The 26,819-nt window shown below is 46.0% G+C and overlaps 1 protein-coding gene across 1 annotated transcript in view; it reads right to left on the bottom strand.

The window, feature by feature from the left end:
• KAT8 (lysine acetyltransferase 8) overlaps window positions 1-26,819 on the bottom strand; it is a 564,841-nt gene that overhangs the window by 386,291 nt on the left and 151,731 nt on the right. The window contains exon 5 of the mRNA XM_069244212.1: window positions 22,912-23,076. Within this exon, the coding sequence (XP_069100313.1) occupies window positions 22,912-23,076 (165 nt within the window). The remainder of the gene's footprint in view (window positions 1-22,911; window positions 23,077-26,819) is intronic.

Below are 26,819 nucleotides of genomic sequence, written 5' to 3'. Positions count from 1 at the left end.
ATTGATTTGGCAACTCCTGTATCTTTTCTCATTTTTTCTAAAGTTTGATTCACTCGCGGACCAAAGAGTTGTTACTCGAAAGGGGCATTCAACATCTACTGCTGTTGCTCTGGCATAAAGCCACATATGCATAACCAGGTGTGTCTACCCAACAGTATGCTTGTATTTATACCCCTGGCAGCTGTGTCCGTCGCATTAACAGCGCATCCAATGGGATTGTTCAAGACTAGCTTACTCTGACAGTTTGGAGGCCTTTTTTCTTGTACTCCTCAGCTGTCGGAGGAGTTTCTCCTTTTCAACCCAATGGGCTCTGTCGTGCCTTGCCAACAGCTCTTGTGTGTTGGCAAATCACCAATGGCTGACTGCCTGTACTGCCCCCCTTTTCTCTGATACATCTATGAGTTTAGACTCCATATCAGGTGGAGGGGCATCTGCTGATGTTGGAGAATTAACCCTCTTGTGGGCATTAGATACTACCAGCGAGTCTTGAGGGAGTTGCCCCTTGATGCAAGGAGGGGCTGAGGGCGCAGCTTTGCATTTTGTATCCGCTCTTGGCGTAATAACATGTGTGCGCACTGGATTTTTAAAGCTATCATCTGTGTGGCGGGGCATCCCTTTCAACATGGGCAGATACTGGCATGCCCGAGTGGTAGAAAAAAAGTGAACGGTACCTGCCATGGTCTGTAAGAAGTGGTGGCCCGGGAGCCATAATTTCAGTCGGAACCAAATGTCTTAGTAGGATGGACAGGGGCATGGGTACTCTCACTGCTGTACTGAAGAAAGATCTTGCATCTGCATGCCAAACTGTATTTCTGAGTCAGATTCAGAGTCCGGCATGGAAAAAGCCTCTTCTGCTGCCCAGGCCTTGTGCAGTTCTTCCTCTTGCTTGATAATGTGATGACCAAAGATGCCTGGTGTCTCTTCCAGGTCTTTGTGCTGCATTTCTTTCCGACGCACCAGACAATCCCACAATTTTTTCTTCAACCGGAAATAATGACAGGCTTCACAGTTCTTCTCGTTGTGGTTGGGAGACAGCCGAAGGTGGCACACTGGATGGCGGTCAGTGCGAGGGTATTTCGCTTGGCAGTAGAGACAGAACCAAAATAAAGCCCGTTCCATTAGCAGCACATTGTAGGTCAAATCCGAAGAGATGAAAAAGGCTGTGAGTAGAGAACGCTGAACCGACGGGTGACGAGTTTCTTCTGTTTTTGAAGGGTAGGAATGAGATGTAAACAAAAACAATACCGAGTGGTATAGAGGTTAACAATGGGTCAAAGGGAGCCCGAAAGCAATCTCGAACCGCAGCACCAAAGAACACATCCGAACCCAATAGCGGAAAGAAAACAATAACAATGGAGTTGATGCCCATGCGCAATATCACCGAGAGGAGGAGTCAGATTACCTTGTGACTCGAGAAACTGCTTCAAAGAAAAACAACTTGCACACATCCGGACCCAACACTAGAGAGCAAGAGTATGCAGAGCATGTGTATCTACAGCCACACATGCCATTGAACAGTGCATTTCCCATGTTAATTCCCATAGAAATTTTAGACACAACTGCAGCCTGAACCACTGAACAGATTATAACAAATTTGGCAGGAAGGTAAGTCATGATCCAAAAATCACGCTTTGTTATTTAGAGTAATCTGTTCAGTAGCTTGAGATTTTGAAGGCAATCCAAATTTGTACATGTAAGTGCGCAAATAATTTGCGAATACTCCCGAATTCGTACAAAGATCTGATTGGCTGCCAAATCTTCAACCAAGAAGTGTTGGCAGCCAATATGGGACACTGACTCAGCCAAGTCCCAAACAAAAAGATAAAAAAATAAAGAACAAGCATTTGCAATGCAATAGGTCTCACATTTACTGGAGTAAGAGCTACTGGCATTGTAACTTTAGAACTGGACTTTTGCCACATTAATTGGTCAACCCTGCGGCATATTTTGGTCCTTTCTGCCACATAATTCCAGAGGCCCTGCATATAACTAAAGGGCTAGTAGGCCTACTGGAATATTTTTTCGAACAAGGATCTTAAAATGCAAATTACTCCCAGGTGAAAAACAAGAGAGCTTAAAAATAGACTGAATGGTGGGATGTGTGATTTAAAGCTTGCGAGTGATTACACACTAAAAATAACTACACAGCTGATGGTGTACATAGTGACAGCCAAGGCAGCTACCCATTTGATACATTAATTTGTACTGTACACCAGCATTTAAATGGGACATCAAATTCCCCAAAAAGCTCTGAAGCAATGTATTTATTCATCTTAGAAAAACAACTGGGAACTTTTATGTCTTTTTTAACGGACTGGATGTTTAACAGAGGCAGATTATCACACTTGATGGGTTGGGAGGAAAAGAAAAAATATGTAATGCACACTGATTCCTTGATACTCCGCTACATTCTTGGATTACTGATTATGTGCTTCACTGTTATGGGCAGAAGGGGGTGGGTTGGAACCATTGTGCTGACATCAAGGTGGGAGATAGGTTGAGCGAGACGGCTAAAACATCTTAGTAGGCACCGGGACTTGGTTCAACCTTGGCAAGCTAGAAATACATTTTCTGGTAATCCCGATGCTTACTATTACTAGTGTTTTTCTAGTCGTTCTGTAAGTGCTGTGTGTGTGTCAATCAAGGACGTTTCGTAGGGCGCTTTTTGGGTGTATTTTTTGTTTACAAAGATGTGTTAAGTCTCAACACTCTAATTATAGAATCAAGCAATTACTTGTGTGTGAGATATGAGGACTCAATTGGTATGGCAGAGGGAGGCCAAGATAACAGATTTGCTTTGATCCTTCTACTAGAATGAAATATTAATTTGGGGCCGTAATAGAACATAGTCAATTAATACATACTTTAAAATAGGCATTAATCTAAGGAGTGCTGGAACTTTATTTGAAATGGAAACACCATGTGCTAGTATTTTTAAATCCACATCAGAGTTTAAATGTAAGTATTAAAATCAGAAGCAAGTATTTTCTACAAAATAAGGACAAATACCATTGGCATCACTACGGTTTACAAGTAAGCAGAAATGGTGCAAAATAAGTAATGTGAGCCTTCTCAAATGTTGTGCCACTCATCATCAAATGAGCAATTTGTTTGCTACACCGTTCTTTACAAATATTTCATTAAGGGTAGCGAGTAACCAGAACAACAAATCTGATATTAAATTCAACACTACGGACGGAAGGCAGGTTGTGGCGATTAGTTGTCTGTGTATGAACGCTTAATAATCAGAGCATAGTTTGACCTGGTTTGTTAGATGACTGCCCCCATGACTCAAATTGAGGTGAGCCTACAGGAAATCATTTTGACTAGCCAGCAGATGTGGAGGATGGTCATTGAAACAAGGTGTGGAAAACAATGTGATAGCGATAAATAGCGACGCTGAGATACTGGAGGTTACTGTCCTGGGGTTCCGTTCTTATCAAAAAGCTGTGGCTTTACTTATAACAGACAAACATACTTGGCAACCACTTCTGTCCTGGAAAGGTTTAATGCTTTCACACTTAAAAAGCTTTATAGATCCCCACCTGTTCACAGTAGATAAGGGAATTTGTTCATTTCCTGGGAATTAAGTCAGACGATTTTCTTGTACACAGGGAACGCTAGAGGGTTTCAACATCCTTGCATCTTGCTCCCTCAAACACTACTAGTAATTACCTAAACCGTTACTTGCATCTACATGTTTTTACATCATTCCCTTTACACGGGATATAGGAGATAGCACCACCTAGCTTATAACTTTCCTCCCATAGCTGAGCAGAAACAGTGAGCCTGCCCAAGGGGGAACAATCAGTATATAAAAACAAGCAATTGCAAAGCAATAGGTTTCGCACATTTTGAACATGTCATCTTTTGACCACAGCGCCCACAAGAAAAAAAAAAAAATAACAGCTCTAATGAAGTTAGCAGAGCAGAATGAAGAAGATTTATGGCCCCAAATAAAGATAAGCAATGCCCTGTGTGCGATGTCATGAGTGCTGGCATGGAGTGGCCCTGGAGAGAAAGAGACTTTCTGCAATGTGAGGGTATATGGTGTTTTTATTGAGTAACATTAACTTATTTTAAGAGCCCTTTATTCGGTACGATCAGCTTAATTTAGGAGCAGGGTGGAGGACAGCCCTGGAATAAATCCAAAACAAATGTCAGCGACATGGGAGGAGGTGGGAACGAACGAAATGCTGCAATAACATGCAGGCAGCTCCCATCCTAAAAGGGAGCACCACAGAAATGTTAAAAATAGTCAATCACAGCAACAGCTAAAGAAACCAAAGTGGAACGATACAGTAGTAGGTCACTGCTCTGAAACAGAACTCTGAGTTTGAGCTATTAGCAGGTATAAACTCCCAACCGGACTTTTCTAGCCTCATTAAATGGAAGAAAAAAAAAAAGCGCGATTGCGCTGCAAAAAAATTTGCTGACTGCTCCATCCTCTTGGACTCCCTGTCCGACGGAATTACAGGGAAAGAGCCTGGTGCAGACCGTGTGGAACATGAGGCTTGAACAACTAGACTCTCCGGGGTAGGATGTTTTGACAAAAATCCTGGATCTCCAGGAGCCACCCTATACCTCCTTGCCACATATCTGTTGACAGCTGGGGACGACACAGGCTTCCTCCATACCTCCAAGATAGGCTCCGTAAGAGCATCATTAAATGGGAGCAATGGTTTTGCTGAAGCTGAAGAAGGATGTAGGACCTGAGTTAGAATATTAGTTTTGACCTCCACAGCAGTCAACAGAAGATCCCAAACAATTGCTGCCTTCCTGACCACAGTATGGAAAGAGGCCACTTCCTCCGTAAACTCCCCTGGAGAAGAAAGGTCCCATTCCGGGAAGTGTCTAGCCCACTGGGCTATATCAAGTCCTTGATATTCCCCCAAGGGCTCCACAATCTCCCATTCCTCCAGCAGCTGCCTTAGGCACTCCTGCTCCTCCAAAAGCCTTAAAGCTTTTCTGCGTGACTTCAGCCTGGCCTCTAACCTTGGGGTTGACCTAGAATTAGCCGACGTCGATGACACCGGCTTCAGAACAAAGACACGGACCAGGAAACGAAGGCTGATTATAGTCTAATCCAGAGCCATCTGGCGCTGGAGCGGATCCCATCGGCGCCAGGGTAACCTGAGGCTCCGTCATCGGCATCAACTGATAAGTTGATGTCATCGGCGCCGCAGGTCTTTCTTTGAGGTGACATCATCCGCGCCGAACCGGCACCCTCAGCCGGATAAAAGGGCATAAAAGGCGCTGCCCTGTAAGGAGCCAGGGAGCCCAACGTAAATGCTGAAGGACCCATGGGACCAGCCGGTGCACCAGCAGGGGCCATAGCATTAAACATACTAAACATGGCATTTAAAAATGCCGCCAGATCCGCTCCCGGAGCCGGGAAGGCAGGATACCGCTGGTCTCCATGCAGCATTTGCGCTGGTGGAGCATCCGAATCCTGCACCACAGGTGAAAAGCGAGGACTCTCTGGAGGCGCGACCACTTCGAAGACCGACGGCGCCAGAGAAGCCTGAGGGCTTTGAGGCAGTGGAGTCACAGTAGGACTAACCTCCCACGTCGCCGTCTAGATGGAGACCTGGACCTTGAACGGCTCCGAGCCAAACTACGCCGAGAGTCGTGACGCCGCTTCTTACGCTTTTTCGACAAAGTGTGAGAAGACGATCTATGACGGCTCTTATGTCCTTTCTTCACCTTAGGCAAAAAGAGTTTGGCCTCTCTCTCTCCTTCAGCGCCTTTGGATTTATGCTCTGGCAGGATATACACTCCTCGACGTCATGCTCAGAGCTTAAACACCAAAGGCAATCATCATCATGAGGGTTGGTAACCGACATGCGACCCCTGCAGTCTCGACAAGGCTTAAATCCAGACTTCCCAGGAGGAGACATTGTAACCAGAAACAAGATTGTAACCAGTATCAAGATGGAACACCTTCAACAGTAGCAAGAGCTAGGAGAAAACCGTTAGCGTCGAAGGCATGGAAAAAAGGGAACTGACGTCAGCACGCCGGCGAGGACCTCTTATTGGCACGGTGACGTCAGACAGAGTTGCGTGGTGCCATGCAATTGTGATGTCCTAGTCGACGTGGAGAGCTGGGAAGAAGATTTTCCGTTGGATGCTGGCGCATTGGGAGAATTCATAAGGTGAGGAATCCACAGGTAGTTGTATCCATCAGAATTCTTTTTACATCTGATTCCACATCAAGGAGTATCAAGGCTCACCAACAACTGTGCCGATGTACGTTTCAGTGTAGAGTGACCAACTGGTCACACACCTTCTTCAGGGCACAAATATATTCACTGTCACTAGTTAAAATTTACATACAGAGAGGTCTCGTCCATTAAAGCCAATCTATAAATGAATCAATGAAGAAAAAAAATCAAAATGTCACTAAATGCTCAATCCAAGTTCAGAATTATCAACTGCATCACAAACCCAGTGTGGTTGTAGAAGGCACCTAAGTGATATTTATTTTGTTGTCTTCTACCATAAAAAATATTTGTTCATGCACCATATATGAGTGTACATGCATCTTGTGGTGAAGAACAAATGGCCACCAAAGACTAAACTAACACCAGAAAACATACTAAATTAACCCAACTACAATATAATGACAAAACCTACTTGTGAGAGTTCCCCCTAGTAGTCATATTTGTTATACTACTTAGAGATGTTAGTAAGCCAGAAGGAAAACTTAGGAAAGGGGAAAATGAGGAGCTAAATTCAAGCTCACCTGCTGTCACCTTCCCCTGATAGTCACTTTCAGGGAGACAAGAAACAGCCTATTACATATTCCAACTCCACGTATGCCAACTTCATATACCAAGGATTATATAAACTCTATAAAGAAACCAACAAGCAAGCCAACAGAAAAGGCGATAAGTCAATTTGGCAGGGGGGGGGAGAGCTGGTTAGCCTTGTTAGCTCCAATACCTTCTTCCAGTGTCAGCGGGAGCCTGTTGGCTGCGGTAGATTGGCGGCTGTCTGTTAATTTCTTTCCTGCACAGGGTCTCTGAGGAAGGCTATCACTGCATCTTTGTGTATGTTCAGCACTGTTCCTTTCGATACCTTTGGGTAGTTTTGCAGCAGCAGCAAGGCAGACCTATGCGGAAACCTTGAGGCTGGGGGAGAGAGAAAGGTTGCAAATGACATACTGGTCCAACTAAGGCTATTTTGAATTGCACTCAGGACAGAATTGGAAGTGTGCGCTTTTCCATCATCCCCTTCCAGTACTCCTTTTCACAGGTGAGCTTGGCCACAACCAAAGGGATCTCAAATGAGTCGGCGCACTCTCTGTGGAAGGGACAGAAGGTCGAGCAGTTTGTCACCTGGAAGAGACGCCGAATAAACACCGGCAGACTGGTGGCTGCTAACAGAGTCTTCTCTCTCCAAGCGTGGATCCAGTAGGTCCAAAAAGCTGCGAAGATCGCATCGCTCTTAGAACCTTTGCTGAACAAGTCGGAACTCAAAGGCAAAAAACAATCTAGCATGGAATCTGTTTGGTGTGCACTGTGGACTAAGAGAGGAGGCACAGTACATCCTGTAACTACAATTCTTTTCAAAGAAAAACAAGCTGCAATGTCCAAACCCAACACTAGATGGCAGAAGTATGTTATGCATGTGTATCAACCGCCACACATGCGACAAAAGTAACATTTCCTTTAGCATCATAGCATCCTTTCCAATGGTCTTAATCATGGAACAGAATCCCTCCGAAACAGAGGTCAATCAACAGCAAAGATGGAGACAGCAGTACTTGCTGAAGCAGGTCAATGAGGAACAAAATGGGTCTTTAACGCTGCATGCACAGTTAAGGTGTCAATTCTGGCATCTTCATCTAAACAGTAATATTTAGTGAACATGTGAACAGACTCATGTGGCTGCCTTATGTATGGAACCTATGTGATAATTTCTTAACCATGTAGCTGAGGCCGCCTTACCTTTTGTTCAGCGTGCTTGCGGATTACCAAGAAGACATTTGTTATTAGTAACAAGGCTAAGCAGAAAATGAGCCACCTACCTATAGTTTGTTTCCAGCAGTCAGTTCCTGGATGAAGGAGTTCCGCAAGTGACAAATGATGATTAGATGTCTGTAGTTTGTTCTAAGTAAAAAGCCTTAGAACTTAAAAAATCCTAAAACGTCTAGACGGTGTAAGGGCAGCTCCACAGCAGAGAAAAAAAATGCTTGGTTTAAATAAAATTCAGAGGCTACTTTGGGTAAAAACAACTGGATGTGTCCTCTGGACTACTCTGTTGTGGTGGAAACTGTGTACTGCAAGTTAACTTTACAGCAAAGGTCCTGCAATGTCATCTTCTGCAAAAGCTCTAAGACATGGAGGAGCCATACCTTTGGAAAGCACTACATTAAGTCCCAATGAGGAAGAAAGCTGCAGTTCAGGAGGGAATTTTTCATGAAACCTTCCAGGATTTTGACGAAAACTGGAAGTTCAGTTTTGCCAAATGTAGAAGATATGATATAACATCATCTGAAGGTTAATTAGGTGATAATTATTTTGAAAACACCAAATTAGGAAGCTCTTCCATTTGAAAGCATAGGAACTTCTTGTAGAAGTAAGTTCTGCTTCCTTGAGAATGTTCATGCAGTACTGAGGTGAATTTAGGTGGCTATATTGGATGACCAAAGGATCCATGCTGCCAACCTCCATGACGGAGATGGGATGAATTATCTTTCCTTGCATTCTCATTATGAGACTGGGTCTGCAAAGTAGCTTGTAGTGGAGATTCAATGATGTGAGAAGCAGCTCTGGAAACCACCACCATCTAGGCCTCTCCGTAGCAAGAGGAATCATCATGGCTCTGGATCATTTCAGTTTCATCAAAACTGATGGGATCAAGGGTAGCAGTGTAAAAGGTATAGTAACATATGTTGGACCGATTCATCCTGTCCATGGATCTTGGTTCCCACAGCGTTGAGGCAAAGTTTATACATTTTGCCTCACTGCAAACATATCTCTGCCAGGAGAGCCCAATTCCAGAAAAATATCTTGCAAAACATTGTTGACTAGTTCCCATATGTGGTGGTCAATTAAATATCTAGTAGCACCTTTGCCTGGCAATTCTGAAGAGTTGGGAAGGGTATTGATTGCTTGGACAAACAGGCTCTCCGCTAGGAGCCAGTACTAAATCTATTGTGCTTCCGGTGATGGAATCCTGAATTTGGTGTTCCCTGGTTTGTTGAACACAGTACATTGTGGTCATGTTGCTTGTCTGAATCAGCTGCCCAACCGATGTTATAGATTGAAGAAACGCTTTTAGGGCTAAAAGAACTGCCATTAATTCCAGGACATTGATGTTATAGCACTGGTTTTTCTGACCACAGTTGTTGAACTGATACCTTGTGTAGATATACTCCCCAACATTTAAGAGAGGAATCAATAACGTTAGTTTACAAAGGTAGATTCTGATTAAACTGTTCCTTGCACGGTATTTAACATGTTTGCACAACCATCAGATTCTTTGTTGTGGGTGGATACTAACATCTTGTCCTCCCAACGGTCTTTCCTCTGGGACCAATGATCCTCCATGAATTGTTGCAGTGGTCCCATGTGGAGGTGCATACTGGTTACCTAAATGAATGAAGCCACTGACCCACAACCATGGATGAAATATGCCATGCTGTGGGAAGAGGTGTCCTCAGGAAAAGGAGTTAGACACTGTACCTTCCAAAGAGGCACTTCTCTTTTTGGTGTTTAGATTTGTCCCCCAGAAAATCTTATTTGCAATGGTGCCAACACAGACTTCACCAGTCTGATATTACAACACAGGAAATATAAAACTCTGGTTGTTGTGTTGAAATCTTGATGGACTTATTGTACTGAATGTGCTTTTATTAACAAAGCTTCAAGGTAAAAAACAGGTGCAAATACTTTCCCTGCAAGGTTGTGCTGCCATGTATTTTGAAAATGTCATCTGGGGGGCTGATTTCTACCAAAAAGGAAAAAATCTCATTGATAGTGTGCCTTGCCAACTACAAATATTGAGGATTTTCTAGGTCTTCGCCACTGGGGTACGAAAACAGGTGTCTTGTACGGCGTCCAAACACAACCAATCCTTCAATATCTGTGGCTAGATTTGTTGCAAGGCAAGTATCCTTAAGTTGCGCCGTTTACTGTACTTACTGGCTTACATTTGGTCCAGATCTGATCCAAAAAATATAAGAAATGGGTGCCTTTTCCTCAGAGACAGAGAAACCGGTTAGATTGCTTGCTTTTGTACAATAGATTAGCTGACAATTGGTATTTTGGCTCAGGTTTTGAAGGAATTGTAGGAAAATATCTTCTTCCTGGCATGGTTACCTCCACTTTTTGCCCGTTATCAGTATGTTTCGACTGTGTTCACTGGGATCCTGCTAACCAGGACCCTAGTGACTATGCCCTCTCCCTTTAAACTTGGTTGCTTGGACAACAAACACCCCACATTTTACATACTGGTGCCCCCTTATAAGTCCCTAGTATATTGTACCCAGGGCATTGGGACACCAGGGATCCTACATGGGCTGCAGCATGTATGATGCCACTCATGGGGAGACCATGCAAAGTGTATCTGCAGGCCTGCCATTGCAGCCTTCGTGAAACGGTGTAAACACTCTTTTCATTACAGACCACTGCAACAGGTCACTGCAAGTCACCCCTATTGTAGGCCCGCCTAGCCCAGATGGCAGGATGCAGGTACCGGTGTGGAAGGGCACCCATGCATGAGCAGATGTGCCCCCCACAAACTCCATCTCCATGGTTTTTGTGAGTGCGGGGACACTATTTTACGTCTGTACTGGACATAGGTCAATACCTATGTCCAGCTACATAATGCTAACTCCAAACCTGGGCATGTTTGATATCAAACATGTCGGAACCATACCTCAATACTGTTGCCAGTATTGGAAGTATGATTCCATGGACTCTGGAGGCTCCTTGGAGGACACTCAGCATTTGCTCCTACCAGCTTTCTGGGGCTTTCCGTGCAGCCCAAGCTGCTGTCACCCCTCAGACAGGTTTCTACCCTCCTGCTGCTTGAACAGCTCAAGCCCAGGAAGGCAGAACAAAAGATTTCCTTTGGGAGAGGGAGGCAACACCCTCTCCATTTGGAAATAGGTGTTACATGGCTTGAAAGGGGTAGCCTCCCAAAGCAACTGGTATGCTTTGAAGGGCACATTTGGTGCACTCCTTGCATAAACCAGTCTGCACCGGTTCAGAGACCTCCAGTCTGGACAATGGAAAGGGAAGTGACCACTCCCCTGCCCATCACCACCCCAGGGGTGGTGCCCAGAGCTCCTCCAGAGGGTCCCTTGATTCTGCCATCTTGGATCCAAGGTGGGCAGAGACCACTGGAATCATCTGAGTGGCCAGGTCAGGCAGGTGACATCAGAGCCCCTTCCTGGTAGGTGGTCACCACCCCCCCCCCCCCCCCCCCCCAATCCAGGGCTATTTAGTGTCTCTCTCTTGGGTGGGTCCTCAGATTAGACTTGCAAGATTCCAGCAGAACTCCTCTGCAGAAACCTACAGTCTGCAGCTCCAACAAATATATCTCCCTGCAACATTGTTTCTCCGGCACCTACCAGCTTCTGCAACATTTCCCCAGCTGTGCATCCTCCGAGGGCGGCAAGTCTCAGTCTGCATCAGAAGGAAGAAGGAATCTCCCTTGGGGTGAAGGAGTCACTCCCCTGCATTAGCAGGCACCAACGACCGGCTACGTGGATCTCCTTATCCTGAGCTGCGTGGATCCTCCATCACGGGTGGTGGTCTGGAGTGGTCCCCTTGGTCCTCTCTGCCAGCTGTCCAGCCTGGGTGAAGGTAAGCCTTTGTCTTCCCACACAGGACAGTACCCCTGTACACTGCATTTCTTGCAGCTACCAAGGCTTGTTGGCATCTCCTCTAAGGTATCTTCACAGGCTCTTTGTAGCCCCAGCACTCTTTCCTGCAAAGCACAGCCCTCTGTGCACTTCTCCTGTGGCGTGGAACCCTTCTTCAGTTGTCCTGTGTGTGCTCCTCTGCAACTCATGGGTCCTCTCCCAGTGGGTCCTCTGTGGGGATGCCGCTTTTTCTGTGGGCTCTCTGCATTGTTGAGGGTCCCCTGGGACTCCCCTCTGTAGGTTGAATCCCCTTGAACCTTGCTGGTCCCCAGCAGTTCCACTTTTCGTCTACCACGACTCTTGCCTTTACCCAGGCTTGTTGGTGGCTTTTCCGCGCCACCGACGGACTGGAATCTTCTATCTGGCGTAGGACGTCGACTGCACCCTCCAGGAACCCTACACCAAATCAAGGGCTGCATTGCTGACCTTCTTCGTCCTACCGTCAACCAACTGCTGCAACCACAGACTGGTGGGTAGTGGCTCCTGCCACCACTGAAAACTTACACAAGTTCTGGACTTGGTCCCCTTCTTTTTCAGGTCTTCCTTCTTCAGGATCCACCGCTGGTTTCTTGCAGTCTTGTCTGGGTGGTGCATTCTTCTTTTCAGTCCATTTGGTGGTTTGGGGAAACACCTGTAACTTACTACTTTCTTCCTGGTCGCTGGGAGACACTGTGGTACTTACCTTTTGGGGTTCCTAGTTCCTCCAGCTCCCCTCTACAGATTCCACTTACCTGGGTGCGGGTCCTGCCTTCGCATTCTATTTTTTAGTATATAGTTTGGGCTCTCCCTAGGGTCACTATTGTTTATTGTTATTGCACTGGTTTCTATTGTTATTTATGCCTATTTCTGACTACTAGTGTACATATTTAGTGTGCTTACTTACCTCCTGCTGGGGTATTGCCTATCTAGTGTTTTTGGTTCTGTGTTACTTTAACAAAGACCCTTTATTTTCATAATACTGAGTGTTTTCTTTCATGTGTGTAAGTGATGTGTGACTACAATGGTATTGCAAGAGCTTAGCATGTCTCCTAGCTAAGCTTTGGCTCTCAACCACAGCTATCTCTAGAGAGCTTGGCTTCTAGACACTGCCTACACTTGGCAATTAGGAGAACACTGGACCTTGTATAAGATGTACGTACCATAGGTACCCACCACACACCAGGCCAGCTTCCTACAGGAATGGTAGGATGAGGTGGTTTGAAATAAATTCTTTAGCCATACTGAATTATACATAGAACCTATCTGTTTGAGGTTACTGACTTCCACCGAGGAAGATGTTCAGAGACTCATCCTCCCACAGAAGTGGGCAACAGAGGGGTGTAAGTTACAGCCTCGTTGCTTTGTCTGGAATATTGATTTCCCGAAGAGGAAGGCTTGTTCTGCTATTGTCCTCTTCCTTTTCTTGGCCAACAATGGTAAGCAGGCTGCTGTTGCCCTCGAGCCTGTTGGAAGTAGCACCATTTAGGGGGCTGAGCCCCCTATCTCCGTTGGTACCTGTTGTCAGGGTGTCAGTATTGAGACTTATAAAATGTACTTTTTTCTTCCAATCCAACATTCTTTTTTTTTTTTGTTTCACAAATGTTTATTCGGATTTAATGGGAAAAAACACTAACAGGATACACCAGTCTGTACACCAATGACAAGCCGGCAAACTGAGGGCCAAGGGAAACAGGGGCGGGAAGAAGAAGTCTCAGGGGGAGGGAGGAGAAGAAAAGGTGCGAGGAGCAGGGAAAAGGAAAGGAAGAGGTCCCATAGACCTACAAAGGGCAGGGGTGAAAGAAGAGGAAAGAAGAAAGGAACAAGGAAGAGAGAAAAGGAAAGAATCGGGTGAGGGGAAAGGAGTGAGTAAACAGGGGAGTGAAGAAAAGCAAGAGGAGGTTAAAAAGGGAGGGGGGCTGATGGGGATGAAAGCACACAAAGAGACCAGAAGGGGCGCAGAAGGGGTGACAGGAACGCGACAGCAGCAGTGGCCCAAGAAGCAGCCCACAGATGCAGAGCCAGACCTTGGGGAACCCCAACAGGTCCCCCGCTGCACCAATTGTGAGGCGCTCAGGACCATCACCTTGTAAGAAAAGTGCCCAGGTGCGGAGGAAGGCTTCCACATTATCTTGTGAGATATAAATGACTAACTCGTATGAGGCTGTCTGTTACATGGTCGAGAGCCGTTCATCATGCGGAAGGCGGAGTGGGGTGGGGTTGTTGAGTGGCAATGCCAGAGGAAGCGGTTCTTAGCTGTCGCCAATGCTGTATGGAGCAACAGCAACGAGACAAAGGTGGGAGAATCTGCAAAATCACGGAGTTGAATCAAGGGTTGAGCCAGCGGCAGTGGGATTGCCAGAACCTCACTCGCTCAGCATGGCACAAACTGCATTCCTGAAGGGACAGACAGTGGGTCAGTCACAAAGGACATGAACCAGGTCGCAGAGGATATCATTGCAGCATCAGTTGTCGGAGTGGGGTATCAGTTGTGCTGTCTGTAGCTTCACCGGAGTCCAGTACCAGTCATTGAACGATTTAAAAAGACAGAACTTCAGCCGGGCTTTCCTGGCACTGCTGCCCACAGCCACTGGGAGATCTGCCCATTCCTCCAGCTCATACTCCACCTGGAAGCAAGCCTGCCATTTGCTGCGCAAACTGTATAGCAGGAGTAAGGAACATATACGTCTTGTCAGGAAGCTGTAAAAGCTGGACCCCGACCCCACCCATCCCCCAGAAGTGCCCCCACGCCTTTGGGGATAAGACTACTTGGGAGGGTGAAAGGGTCCAGGGCCTGTGGCCCAAGCGGCGAGCGAGACAGTGACGCAGCTGGAGGTACTGCAACTACTGACTGGGTGGGAGGCCTCCCTCCACAGTACCCCAAAGGGCTTGAGGGCTCGCTGGCAAAATACACAATGGAGGGATAGGAACCCCCACTGCATGCCACACTCCCCAGCAGGACACTCAAACCACCGATGCGAAGGCTGGCACTGCCCCGCAAGGGCACCTGCTCATTTAGGCGAGCATCTTCTCAGAAAAGTCAGTGTGCATGGAACCAGGATTTGGCCATGGCCTGGAGCATCAGGGGCACCCGAGCCGGTGGCAGAGGCATCCGACGAGGAATACAACCCACTAGAGCACTTCAGGAGATTGTGCTCAATCGTGACCCACAGTGGGGAGTGAAAGTTCTGTGGGAGCATATAGGTGAGTTGTGCCAGATGCAATGCCAGGACATAATGCTTAATGGAGGGGAGGCAATTTCACCACACAAACAATGGGCTATAAGCCCGGCTACAGGCCAGCCTGGGGCAGGACGACCCCAGACGAAGGACCTGATGACAATATCCACCAACCACGGGAGCAACAGAAGCATGAGAGCAAGGGAAGCTTTCCCAAAACATAGGTGAATCGTGGCAGGGTCACTGTCTTGACAGCCTGCACCCAGCCCCACAGCGAGAGACCCAGGTGGGACAGGTGTAGTCCAGTCTTGTGTGGCCAAGAAGCGGGTCAAGGTTTGTCTGCCACCATGCGGTCCAGATGCTGATTGATGTAAATCCATAGGTATTTGAGATGCAAAGGCTTCAATGAAAGCAGTAAGTGGATACATCTATATTGGTGGACGCTTGTGAAATCGTCAGGGCTTCACTCTTGCCCAAATTCACCCTATAGTCCAAGAGCAGGAGTAAAACGTCATACGCATAGAGATAAGAGTCAAGATTCTCTCCCCCTCCACCCCACCCCAGAGGGGTGGAGATGCCCACTAACAGTGGAGACTAGTAGAGGGCCCAGGCCAGGGACTCCATGCGACTACTGCCAGGAGGGAGAGAAGGGGCGATAACTGGGAGCCTTGACGGGTACCCCAGTACAGTGTTCCCCAACCCCCGGGCCGCGGACCGGTGCCGGTCCGTGGATCAATCGGCACCGGGCCACCCCACTGTGGCGGGCGGTAAATGTTTGATAATTTTTCCGTGGCCCGCTTGTCACACAATGGGACAAGCGGGCCACGGAAAAATTATCAAACATTTACCGGTCCGCGGCGATAAAAAGGTTGGACAACACTGCCCCAGCAGACCAGGGAAGAGTCCAAGAGGAACACCCTTGCAATTGACCTGGGTGGTGGGGGAGTTGCACACCCACTGGACCGCAGCTATAAAGTCCTCAATGAGGATGAACCTCCGAAGCGTTGCAAAGAGGTAGCCCCACTCAATCACAGCAAACATGTTCTCAGTGTTCAGAGAAAAGGCAAGGGCCGCCTCGGTCATGTCCTTAGCAGAGAACAATGCCTGGACCAGTGTGAGCAGATTGTTACATGAGTGCCTTTAAAAAAATAAAAAAAAACACCTAGGAGTGATGGATAAGTGTTATGATCACCACCCAGAGACGTGCTGCCAGAACCCCCGCCAAGTCCCTGATGATCCTACACCGCCTTGGAGAGCATCGTGAATAGGGCCTTATTCCAAATGAGGCAGCATGATCTTGTATGCTCTGTCTCCCGAAAGGCCTCATGGAGGGAGTCCACCACTTCCTTCTTCATCCATTTGTAAAACCCTGCCGGGAAGCCATCCTGACCCTCAGAGAAACTACCCACCCATCCCATTGAGCGACGGGAGACTCACACTGTCAAAAAAGGCACCGAACCTGGCAGGCTCTCCTGCAACCTCTGGTGTATACAAGTACCAGTAGTAAGTCGTGAACTCATTTGCTATGTTCTACCGTCGGCTGAGGATGCCAACCGCAGCAGATCTGATGGCTAGCGCCGCCTCCTGTTAGAACAGATGCATCACTAGCAGCCTTCCCTCCTTCTCCCCCTGCTCATAATGGTGGCCCTTCAGCACACACTCTGCCTTGGAGGTATAAAGCGCATTAAGGTCCATACAGGCCTTTTCTAGGCAGCGCCAAGGGAGTTGCAGTGTAAAGGCAGGTGAGACCCATTGTCTGTCTCCAAGGCCCTCTGTCGTTAAGCGCTCTGTTGGCAAGGGTTTCATACCTCATCAGTTGGGCCCAGGTGGTCCTTTGGCAGCTGCCGAGAAAGTGCTCAGTGAAGAGACAGACACCCGACTGAGCTTCAGGTAAGTAGTAACGTGGGGCTGGAGCTGAGCTTTACCCAGGGAAGACTGATAATGGGAGATATTAAGGTGCAATGTCTTGCAGCTCGGGCTGGTTAGCCCCAAATCCACGGAGAGGAGGTCAAGGGAGTGGGCAAAAGCAAGAATCCGGACCTCCCATGACAAGGCAACCACAGGCTGAGAAACCAATAAGTAATCCAGGCAGGATTGGGTACTATGCACTGGCAAGAGAAAGGGATACTCCTAATCTAGATCTTGCAAAAGGCACCAGTCATCGACAAGACCATGGTCCGTGGTGATGTCCTCAAGGATAACCCGGTCCACGCTGTTGCCTCGAGCGAGCCAGTGCGGTCCAAGACTGCATCACAGGCCAGATTCCAGTCCCCTGTTCCCCCACGAGCCAAAGAGTGGCATTCATTTCTGTGAGGAGATGAGTGAGCTGTAGGAACAAATGGAACTTGGGCCCCTTCGGTGCATACCCAGACCTCACACAAAGCGTCCTACTGCAAAGCCAAAGCTTGATGAAGGCATACCGACCGTCCGGGTCAGTACAAGTCCTGAGCAATGCGAAGAGCAAGGATTTCAGGAGGAGGATCGCCATGCCGCATTTCTGAGGCTGCCTGGACCAGTTGGTGGAGGAGGGTAGCCGCCTGATGCTTTGAATCATCCATCCCAACCAGTCTCGCCAGAGCTTCTCTGCCTTCTCCGAACAGATGTGCTAGAGCTGGGCCATATCTACAAGCTTGGGTTGGCTGTACACTAATACTTTCTGTGCTTTATAACATACTATAGGGCCATCTATATTCCAGGAGGTGGGGTGCAGCGGTGTGGGGTGACATATCTCAGCCATGGCCAGCATGGTGGGAATTAAAAGGCGGAGAAAAGGGGCAGGAAACAGTGGGAAGCAGAGAAGAACGAGGGGAAAAGAACAGACGGGTGAGAAAAACTGGAGAGAAGAGAAAAACTGGACAGAAGAGACAAAAGGAGAAAAACAATTGGGGCCTGTAACGAGGGATAAGGCAGAGGGGAGGAAAGTGAGGTGAGGGGAGGGTGGCTGACTCAGAGGGGTGGAATGGCAGAAGAAGATGCCCAAACAGAGGTCCGGGGAAACAGATGGAGGGGAAAGGAACATGGATCAACCGGTGAAGAGTGAGTCTGGTGCCTCAATGGAAACCTTAAACCGTGGGTCCAAACCTGGGAGCGCACTAATCAAGGGAGGCTGCGAGCTGGAGGGAAAACAAAGCAGGCCAGCAGAGGAGCCGTAAAATCTGCTTAGACAGGGGTTGCGGGGGGACGGGGAGGGAGTAGGAAGTAAGGGCACCACGTGGACAAGATATCGATCAGGTCCCCAAAACCCCCAAGTGGTACCCAGTGCCTGCAACTGTCACCCGGGGTCCCGCTAGTAAAGGGCAGGACAGTAGGGTGGGACAGCCAGTGGGAGGATACAGGATGACGGGAAGAGGGCCCCTCAGTGAAAAGGAGCAGCAGTCAGGCAGGGGACATGGGGACCAGGCACCAGGGAACAACAAAACGTCCGAGCAGTAAGGAAAAAGGAGGTCTGGTGCAGGGAGTACAATGAAATACAAGGAAGTACAAGGAATACAATGTCCGTAGGGCGGGCACGAAGGATAACAAGCTATGCCCCACACCAGCTACAAGACAGAATACAAGGAGAAAAAAAGGCACCAAAGGTAGCAAACAGCAAAGTAACAAATCAGTAATGTAAGAATGCAGGATTGTAGACGGCAGGCTCTCAGGCAAGAGCAGGAATTCAGAGGCTTCTCATCAGCAGGGCCAAAAGACCACAGGGAGGCTACACCAGTCCAAGTGGGCTGCTCAAACCCACACCACTCTGCACTGATGCTGTGAGGGTCCTTGTCAGGCTGGCCGAAACTACAGGCTCGTTCAGAGAGCGGGGGATGGCCAGCACGGAAACCAAGAAAGCAGGATGGGGCGGGCAGAACCTCCCCCCTGCTCACCAGCATTCAGTGATGGGCCCACAGGCCAATTCAGAGGGGGCCACCAGCAGGGAAACCAAGAAAGCAGGATGGACGAGGATGGGAGGGAAGGTAATCGACCCCAGTTCCCAGGAATGGGCCCACAGGCCAAGTCTCACCCTGCGGCCTCACCCTCGGCAAGGCCAGGCTGGGCTTTCCCAGAACCAGTGCAGGCGATGTTGCCACAGCAGCCAGGGCCCAACGACAGCTATGTCGAAAGACCAGCAGCCATGAACTGTAGTTTAAAAGCTTCTAGCACTGCTAAGTCCCCTGGGGACACCCGATGCAGCAGGGCCAAACGAGCAGGCGGCATGGAAAGGCAGTTGCTGCACATCCACAAACTTTCCACCCTGCAGCATACATGTTTTTTGTTTTTACCTGGCTGGCAGAGCAGATTTTTCTGGAACAGATGAAGGTGCTTTTCTCAGACACCAGAGATTAGGCTCTTGCCGCATGCATGGACTGTCTTGTTCCAATAGCTCATATATATTTTTAATTTTAACAGCCTTTTTGATTGTTGCTGTTGACAAGAAAATTTCTTCGGCCACTTCTGCAAAGACAGGAATTAATGGAAGGGGTGGTCTTGGGATGGCTCTTGGGTGTATTGTTTCCATTATTACAGAACTAATTGATAGGGGTACTTTTATTTCTATATTCAATGTTGTTAGTCCTCAATGGATTTCGTGAAATGTCACCCACAGTTGAGTTCACAAAAGAGAGGCCGCTGGTGAAGTCTATGTGCAAAAGTTCACATTTATAGAATTACTCTTCGTGGCACAGAAGAACAAGATTGGTTCTTAGGTTTCCTGGAAGCTGCAGTCATTAGCTAATCTGAATAAATCACTGGCAATGATGGCGGTCAGGAAAAGTTGACATCTTCCTAAATTGGTGATATGGTAGTGCCTCTTTGACCCATGGTAAGTCAATGAGAACTCCAGATGGGCAAATGTTCTTCTGTTGGAATGGTCATTTTCTTTATCTTGGCAGACAAGGGTGAGATCAGCTTTGAAAAGTATAGGAGCCAGAGGGAGCGCATGAAAAGCCATCAGAGTAAGAGTGCCTAGAAGACCCACTCCAATGGCTCAGCCACCGTGTTGGACATCAGGGGCTTAGACGGTGCTCTTATAGATCTCAATGGTGTTTCGGCACTGTATATCTTGATGATGACTAGCTCGCAGGAGTGAACATTGACAGAAGAGTATGTGATGTTAGTTGGCTTAGCATGTAGGTGCAGGGGTTTGCTTCAACAACAACTAGTCTTCATTGGAATGTCTGAAACGGTGATGTCTGACATCTCTTCTTGGATCTTCCTCTCCGGGAGACCTTTTCTGGAGAGTGTAAAGGCTCAGTACAGAAAGGCCCCTTCTCTGGCATGCTTCCGTTGTCTCTTCCTTATGCTCTGATGGCTTCTAGCCATACTTTCAGGCAACTTTCCTTGTTCTTTCAAGACACTCTGTTATTTTCCCAACAAAATTCACATTCAGTGACAGAATGTGAGGAAGGCCAATAAGCCAAATCCACACACTCTGGGTCTTGGACAGCATTTCTTCTCCCACAAGAGGCACTTCACTAAAAGTGAATGAATTTTAAATAGTACTCCCTCAGAAAACGATGTAAAAGGGAAAAGCATCTCACATGTGAATGTCATTGAGTGAAGGTATTAAAACATTTACTCAGCGGAAAGATTTTTTTTTTTTAAATACAGGTTAATAAATCTTGAAGTGTTTCAAGTGTTCCTGAGAGATGGGAAATGTTGGCTCCTTAAAGGAACGTTTAAAAAAAAAAAAAAAAAAAACTTTAAGAATTCTTAAGCCAGGAAACACCTTACCTGTAACGCACAGATTTAAGGGTATACCTTCTAATGGGACACAATTTTCAGCTCGATTCTGAAATGCAGTCTTTCTAGGACAACAAATTGGCTATTGCATAAATGGATATGACATCTTGTTTTATTAAACCTTAACATGTCCACCTCCAACTGGAGTCTAGCAATTCTACATCGATGAAGAAAAGGGTTCCGTGATCTCTGCAAGCAGACTGGAATATTCCACATTTATGACCATCAGCGAGGATTTGACAAAGAAGAATCATTATTTACTGTTTCACATAATGTTAACATGGATGCAGAGCCTGACATCGGGTAATGGCTCAACCATGTGAATCTGTGCATGATCCAATGCTAGAGAAAAGCAACTCCTGCTACTCTCGTATCATCTGGCTGCATGGTTTTTTTTCTTTCACTATTGGATTATTATAGAACTACATTTTCCCTTGCTGTTAAATTAAAGCTGCTAGTCCATAACCTTGATTGCAGATTAAAAACGAAATATTTGAAGTTTGAAAAGGAAGGAGGAGTGGGACCCATGTGCAAGTTACTATTTTGTGATCTCCTTTGGCCTGCAATTTTCACACTGCATTCGAATCTGATTCAATTACTTACGTCTTCATTACATTGCCTTTTGTTTACTCCCTCTCCCGCAACACTGGAGAAATGTATAACTGCCATACCCGAGAGTCACTGTGCAATGTGTATACACATAAGACCTAGTGGTACATGGTGGTGTCTCTAATTAGCAAGTGAGTCTGAGAACACAAGCAGATTGGGTGAGTTTTCCTGCCCTTTATACATTTGGTACCAGCCGTTTCTCCATAAAGCAATACCATGCCCATTGACTGCCATGCCAACCCATGTGTACAGCCTCTGTCTTGCAATTTGTTATGCAGGAGCTGTGCTTCTGAATAAAGATTTTTTTGCAGTTTATAATTCTGGCAAATTCTTAGAAACTGACTAAAAAGTAGGCTTTTCTAGGGCCTCTTAAATGACAACTAAGTTTTGAGTAAAGTATGGAAATGCTTTATAAGTCTTTAAAAGTGTTAGACCAAACCAAAAAGACAGTCAAAATACCTCCTCCAAAGGTCTTATTCCATGAAAGTATGCATTTAATTCAACGAGAGTATATTTTTTTCCCATTGCATCAGATTCACAACATTTGCAGAAATCAGTTAACAGAGAATGCAATACAAAGAAACTATAAAGAAAATGGGCTGACGCATTATGGTGTTTAAGGCCTGTTAAATGACAGCAATACTATTCATGTTGTATACTGAAATATAGCGATGGTCTCGATGGCAATAAATAGTTGCATAAACAAATCAAATCTTAAGTCTTCGATCAAGCGGATCATGAGAATTGTCTCTGACAAGTCATTGTCATGGATACAAATTAGAAAAGCTAGAATGAACGGAATAAATAAAAATACGATGTATGTACAAATTTGCTCAGGTAAGATCACACAGATTATAGGTCTACCCTGGGGTTTAGACACATTCTTATGTAGTATACGATACTGCGGTTCTAGGGGTCTTTTTAAGGAAGTGCTATGTCTGGTTACTCAAGGAAACTCGCTCCTTGGCATCTTAAGTAGAAGCATGTATCTTTTTTTTAATCTCAGTAAGTGCATTGTAGTTGAGCTCAATATAATGAGTTGCACTTTCATACGGTTTATGGATTTCTGCGTTATATCGCTAAACGCCCTGAAAAACAATACCACCACCTTTGTCAGAGGGCTTAATCACAATTGAATTATGGACCTGTAGCTCAATGAGAGCCTTTCTTCAGGGCTTAAGTTCTATGTGACGAAAGTTCTTCCAGCACATAATGAAACCATGTCTGTAAGGAGAGGGATGAACGAAATTGGGGAAAGGCAATCAATCATGGGGGGATCTCTTTATATGCTGGCTCATTCTCATCCACAGGGAAGGAGGTTTAGTGGTGCTGCTGATAGGTCAGTAATCTGATTACCAGTCAAATGTAGGCTGGCTGGTAATTTAACACAAAGGACATCCAGCAACTAGAAACAAGCACAACAGATAACTTCACTGTGAAACACCACAGGTGCATTTTTTTTTTTTAAACTCTTTCTACAAATCGAAAGAATCTTACCCAAAAAGGTGGCCACGTAACAACACACTGCTTTCCTCTCTCATGACTTACCAGATGATACCTGTAGCTTTTTTCAAACTTCATGTACTTCAAGCAGTACTCGCAAATCCACAGCTTGGGCTGCTTTCCATAGTCCTCAGGGAATGGTGAAAAGTACCAGGCGTCGATCTCAAAGTTGCCAATGTGTATCTTATCCACATACTTCACTTTTGTTATCTTCAAAAACAGATGTTTTACCATAATGGGGAAAAAAAACAGGTTCAATTGCATTTTATCTGCAGTACTGCTTATGGCATTCTTTTTCAAGTGAATTATTCAACATTTGAAGAACAAGTAATTTAGACTGAATAGATAATCATGGGTCCATACAACAGCCAATGTCGTTTTGTGTTTATTTCGTTGGTCCATAAGTGGCTGGAACAACTTAACAACATAGAAAAAGAAAGCAGTCACAAAAATCGAGTAAGATGCTGAAGGAGTAATGTGGCCCTTACCTATACAAGGCTAACAGTCAGGTGGTGCCCAACATGCTTTGCTTCATGTTAGCCATTTAAGTAAAACTTGGAGCATAGGAGCTAGTTAACAGACACCTGACTATCAAGAGAGCAATAGCGATTCACTTTTGAATAGTGAAAACATGAGGGCAAATTTGAAAACTGTAAATTACTTTCTGTAATCCATTAAGTTCATGAATTATCTCCACACTAGAATGGCAAGGAGTATTTCCACAAAGAAAAGGGCAAGAACTTAAAAGTACAAATAGTACAAAGAGAATTAAAAAAGTAAGCACACATAGGTAAACTAAAACATTTAAGAAAGGTTGCCCTTACTAATTCAAGTCTAGCATCAAAGTGTGGACAATTAGGACAGTAAACACTGTGCATCAAACTTCAGGTTTAGAATGAACTTATCACCAGTGGTATAAAGGTAAGGAGCAGTATTTATATTAAACTGTTTTTATATGGTGCTAAAAAGGTACAGATTTTGCTGGGTCTAAGCGATGTAAATAAAATGTTTTATTTACCAAGATTAATGGTTCTCAGTTTTCCCTTAAAGGATTAAAGTCTTATTTTGCCATGTTTCAAACTTGTGACCAACATACCACGTCACCAGACTGCTTAAAATCAGTCATTTGACCATAGATAATGCCTTCACACCCAGTTAAGTGGACACTAGGTTAAACTAGAGTTAATTTGTCATGGCAATGGGATACATGCAATCAACCCAGAATTATATTGTTTAGAGATGGAAGAACGGAAGAACCTACCAAACAAGTGCATAAAACAATTGTCAGTTGGCATGACATGGCTTTCGTTTAAAGTAAATAGCATTTGGAGATGCTCATCAAGTCCAGTGGCTAAAGTGATAGTTCCTCTAGTCTGAACTTTAGATAATTTAATTTGCAGTTTAATATAGCTCATAATAGGCAGTGGGCACTGTATCGCTGAACAAAAATACTAGTAAATGAATGTCAGTCAGCTGCACTGCTCTGAATAAAAGTATGCACAAGTTACCATGACTGGAGGACAATTGTCAAAAACACACACCTACTCCAATGTGAGGCATTTAATTTTAATGAGTTCATTATGAAGATCTAGACGAGTAAATAGGAGGAGCCATTTCTAGGGGGATATACAGTTAGGAAACGTTACACAATTTCATTAAGATTGCATGAGGAGGCTGGAATGTTTAAGTTATGTCAGACTCCCGTTTTGGTAACAAGACTGCTGGATTTTGAGAGGCAGCACCACCGAACATGGGGGACTGAGTCTGATCCGACACCATGTGATAGCCGTTGGCCAAACCCTTTCCAGTTAGCTAGCCACAACTAACAAGTACCAAAGGTTGAAGTAATTTGTGGCAGCCTATCGCATGTCACTCCAACTCCTTAGGGAAGTCGTGGTGGAGCAAATCTCATCCCTTTCACTCAGACCATTTTCATATATGTAAGGACAAACCAGAAGCAGGATCTTGGTTTCATAGGTTTTATTGAAGCAACTGCGTTCTTTCTAGAAAGAGATGAATTGTGATAATAAGGATAACGCAGTGTTATGACAGCCGTGACCAAAAGAATGGAACACAAGAAGAGTCCCACCATTATGTCATAATAGTGTGCCTAGGCTTCCTACTTACACTACTAAGTTTCTACATGAGAGCAAGTAACAGTGGTAGCCCTAATCCACCCTTCTGGCCCAGGGAAGGAAGCTCAACCTCCATGCCTGTGCTGAGGTAGAGAAGAGGTGTGTTAGTCTGCTGAAAGTCCTCCCACAGACAACATACAGCATAAGTTGGCAAGCTGGTAGAAAAGTCCCCCTCAAAGATGTTGCTAGCATTGTGATGTTTTATAACATATGGTGTTCTAAGAAATGCCCTGCCATGTATTTTTCTGTGTAGGGTAGACAATGTTCCCTTTGGACTGGCAATACCCGGTAAACATCGTGAACAACCTTGGGTTGAGCACAGGATGAGAATGTTGTGTAAAGAAAAGATTAACAGTTTCTGCAAGGAAGGACAACTGATTAAATTATTATTATTTTTTTAAAAATCACCACCAAAAAGAAGCTTTGCTAAAATAATTAACGGAATAAAAGCGAACTGTAACTAGATAAAAGGGCATAGGCCTCAGTCACAGAGCTAAAGTGCGTGCCCGTATGAAATGCTAAAATAACCTCACAACAGCTACATGGCAAAGAATCAGGTAATAATGGGAATGCACATGTTTTATAAAGCCAAAGGCCCACTGTAGGAAAGTACCATCTTGCCTGGCATGTTACCCCCATTTTTCACTGTATATATGTTGTTTTAGTTGTATGTGTCACTGGGACCCTGCTAGCCAGGGCCCCAGTGCTCATAAGTGTGCCTGAATGTGTTACCTGTATTATGACTAACTGTCTCACTGAGGCTCTGCTAATCAGAACCTCAGTGGTTATGCTCTCTCATTTCTTTCAAATTGTCACTAACAGGCTAGTGACCAATTTTACCAATTTACATTGGCTTACTGGAACACCCTTATAATTCCCTAGTATATGGTACTGAGGTACCCAGGGTATTGGGGTTCCAGGAGATCCCTATGGGCTGCAGCATTTCTTTTGCCACCCATAGGGAGCTCTGACAATTCTTACACAGGCCTGCCACTGCAGCCTGAGTGAAATAACGTCCACGTTATTTCACAGCCATTTTACACTGCACTTAATTAACTTATAAGTCACCTATATGTCTAACCTTTACCTGGTAAAGGTTAGGTGCAAAGTTACTTAGTGTGAGGGCACCCTGGCACTAGCCAAGGTGCCCCCACATTGTCCAGGGCCAATTCCCCGGACTTTGTGAGTGCGGGGACACCATTACACGCGTGCACTACATATAGGTCACTACCTATATGTAGCTTCACAATGGTAACTCCGAATATGGCCATGTAACATGTCTATGATCATGGAATTGCCCCCTCTATACCATCCTGGCATAGTTGGCACAATCCCATGATCCCAGTGGTCTGTAGCACAGACCCTGGTACTGCTAAACTGCCTTTCCCGGGGTTTCACTGCAGCTGCTGCCAACCCCTCAGACAGGCTTCTGCCCTCCTGGGATCCAGCCAGGCCTGGCCCAGGATGGCAGAACAAAGGACTTCCTCTGAGAGAGGGTGTTACACCCTCTCCCTTTGGAAAATGGTGTGAAGGCAGGGGAGGAGTAGCCTCCCCCAGCCTCTGGAAATGCTTTCATGGGCACACATGGTGCCCATTTCTGTATAAGCCAGTCTACACCGGTTCAGGGACCCCTTAGCCCTGCTCTGGCGCGAAACTGGACAAAGGAAAGGGGAGTGACCACTCCCCTGACCTGTACCTCCCCTGGGAGGTGCCCAGAGCTCCTCCAGTGTGCTCCAGACCTCTGCCATCTTGGAAACAGAGGTGCTGCTGGCACACTGGACTGCTTTGAGTGGCCAGGGCCAGCAGGTGACGTCAGAG

Source organism: Pleurodeles waltl, chromosome 7, assembly GCF_031143425.1.
Source record: "Pleurodeles waltl isolate 20211129_DDA chromosome 7, aPleWal1.hap1.20221129, whole genome shotgun sequence".
Lineage (NCBI taxonomy): Eukaryota > Metazoa > Chordata > Amphibia > Caudata > Salamandridae > Pleurodeles > Pleurodeles waltl.
The sequence above is the reverse complement of the archived record's forward strand: the minus strand, read 5'-3'. Positions and strand labels throughout refer to the sequence as shown.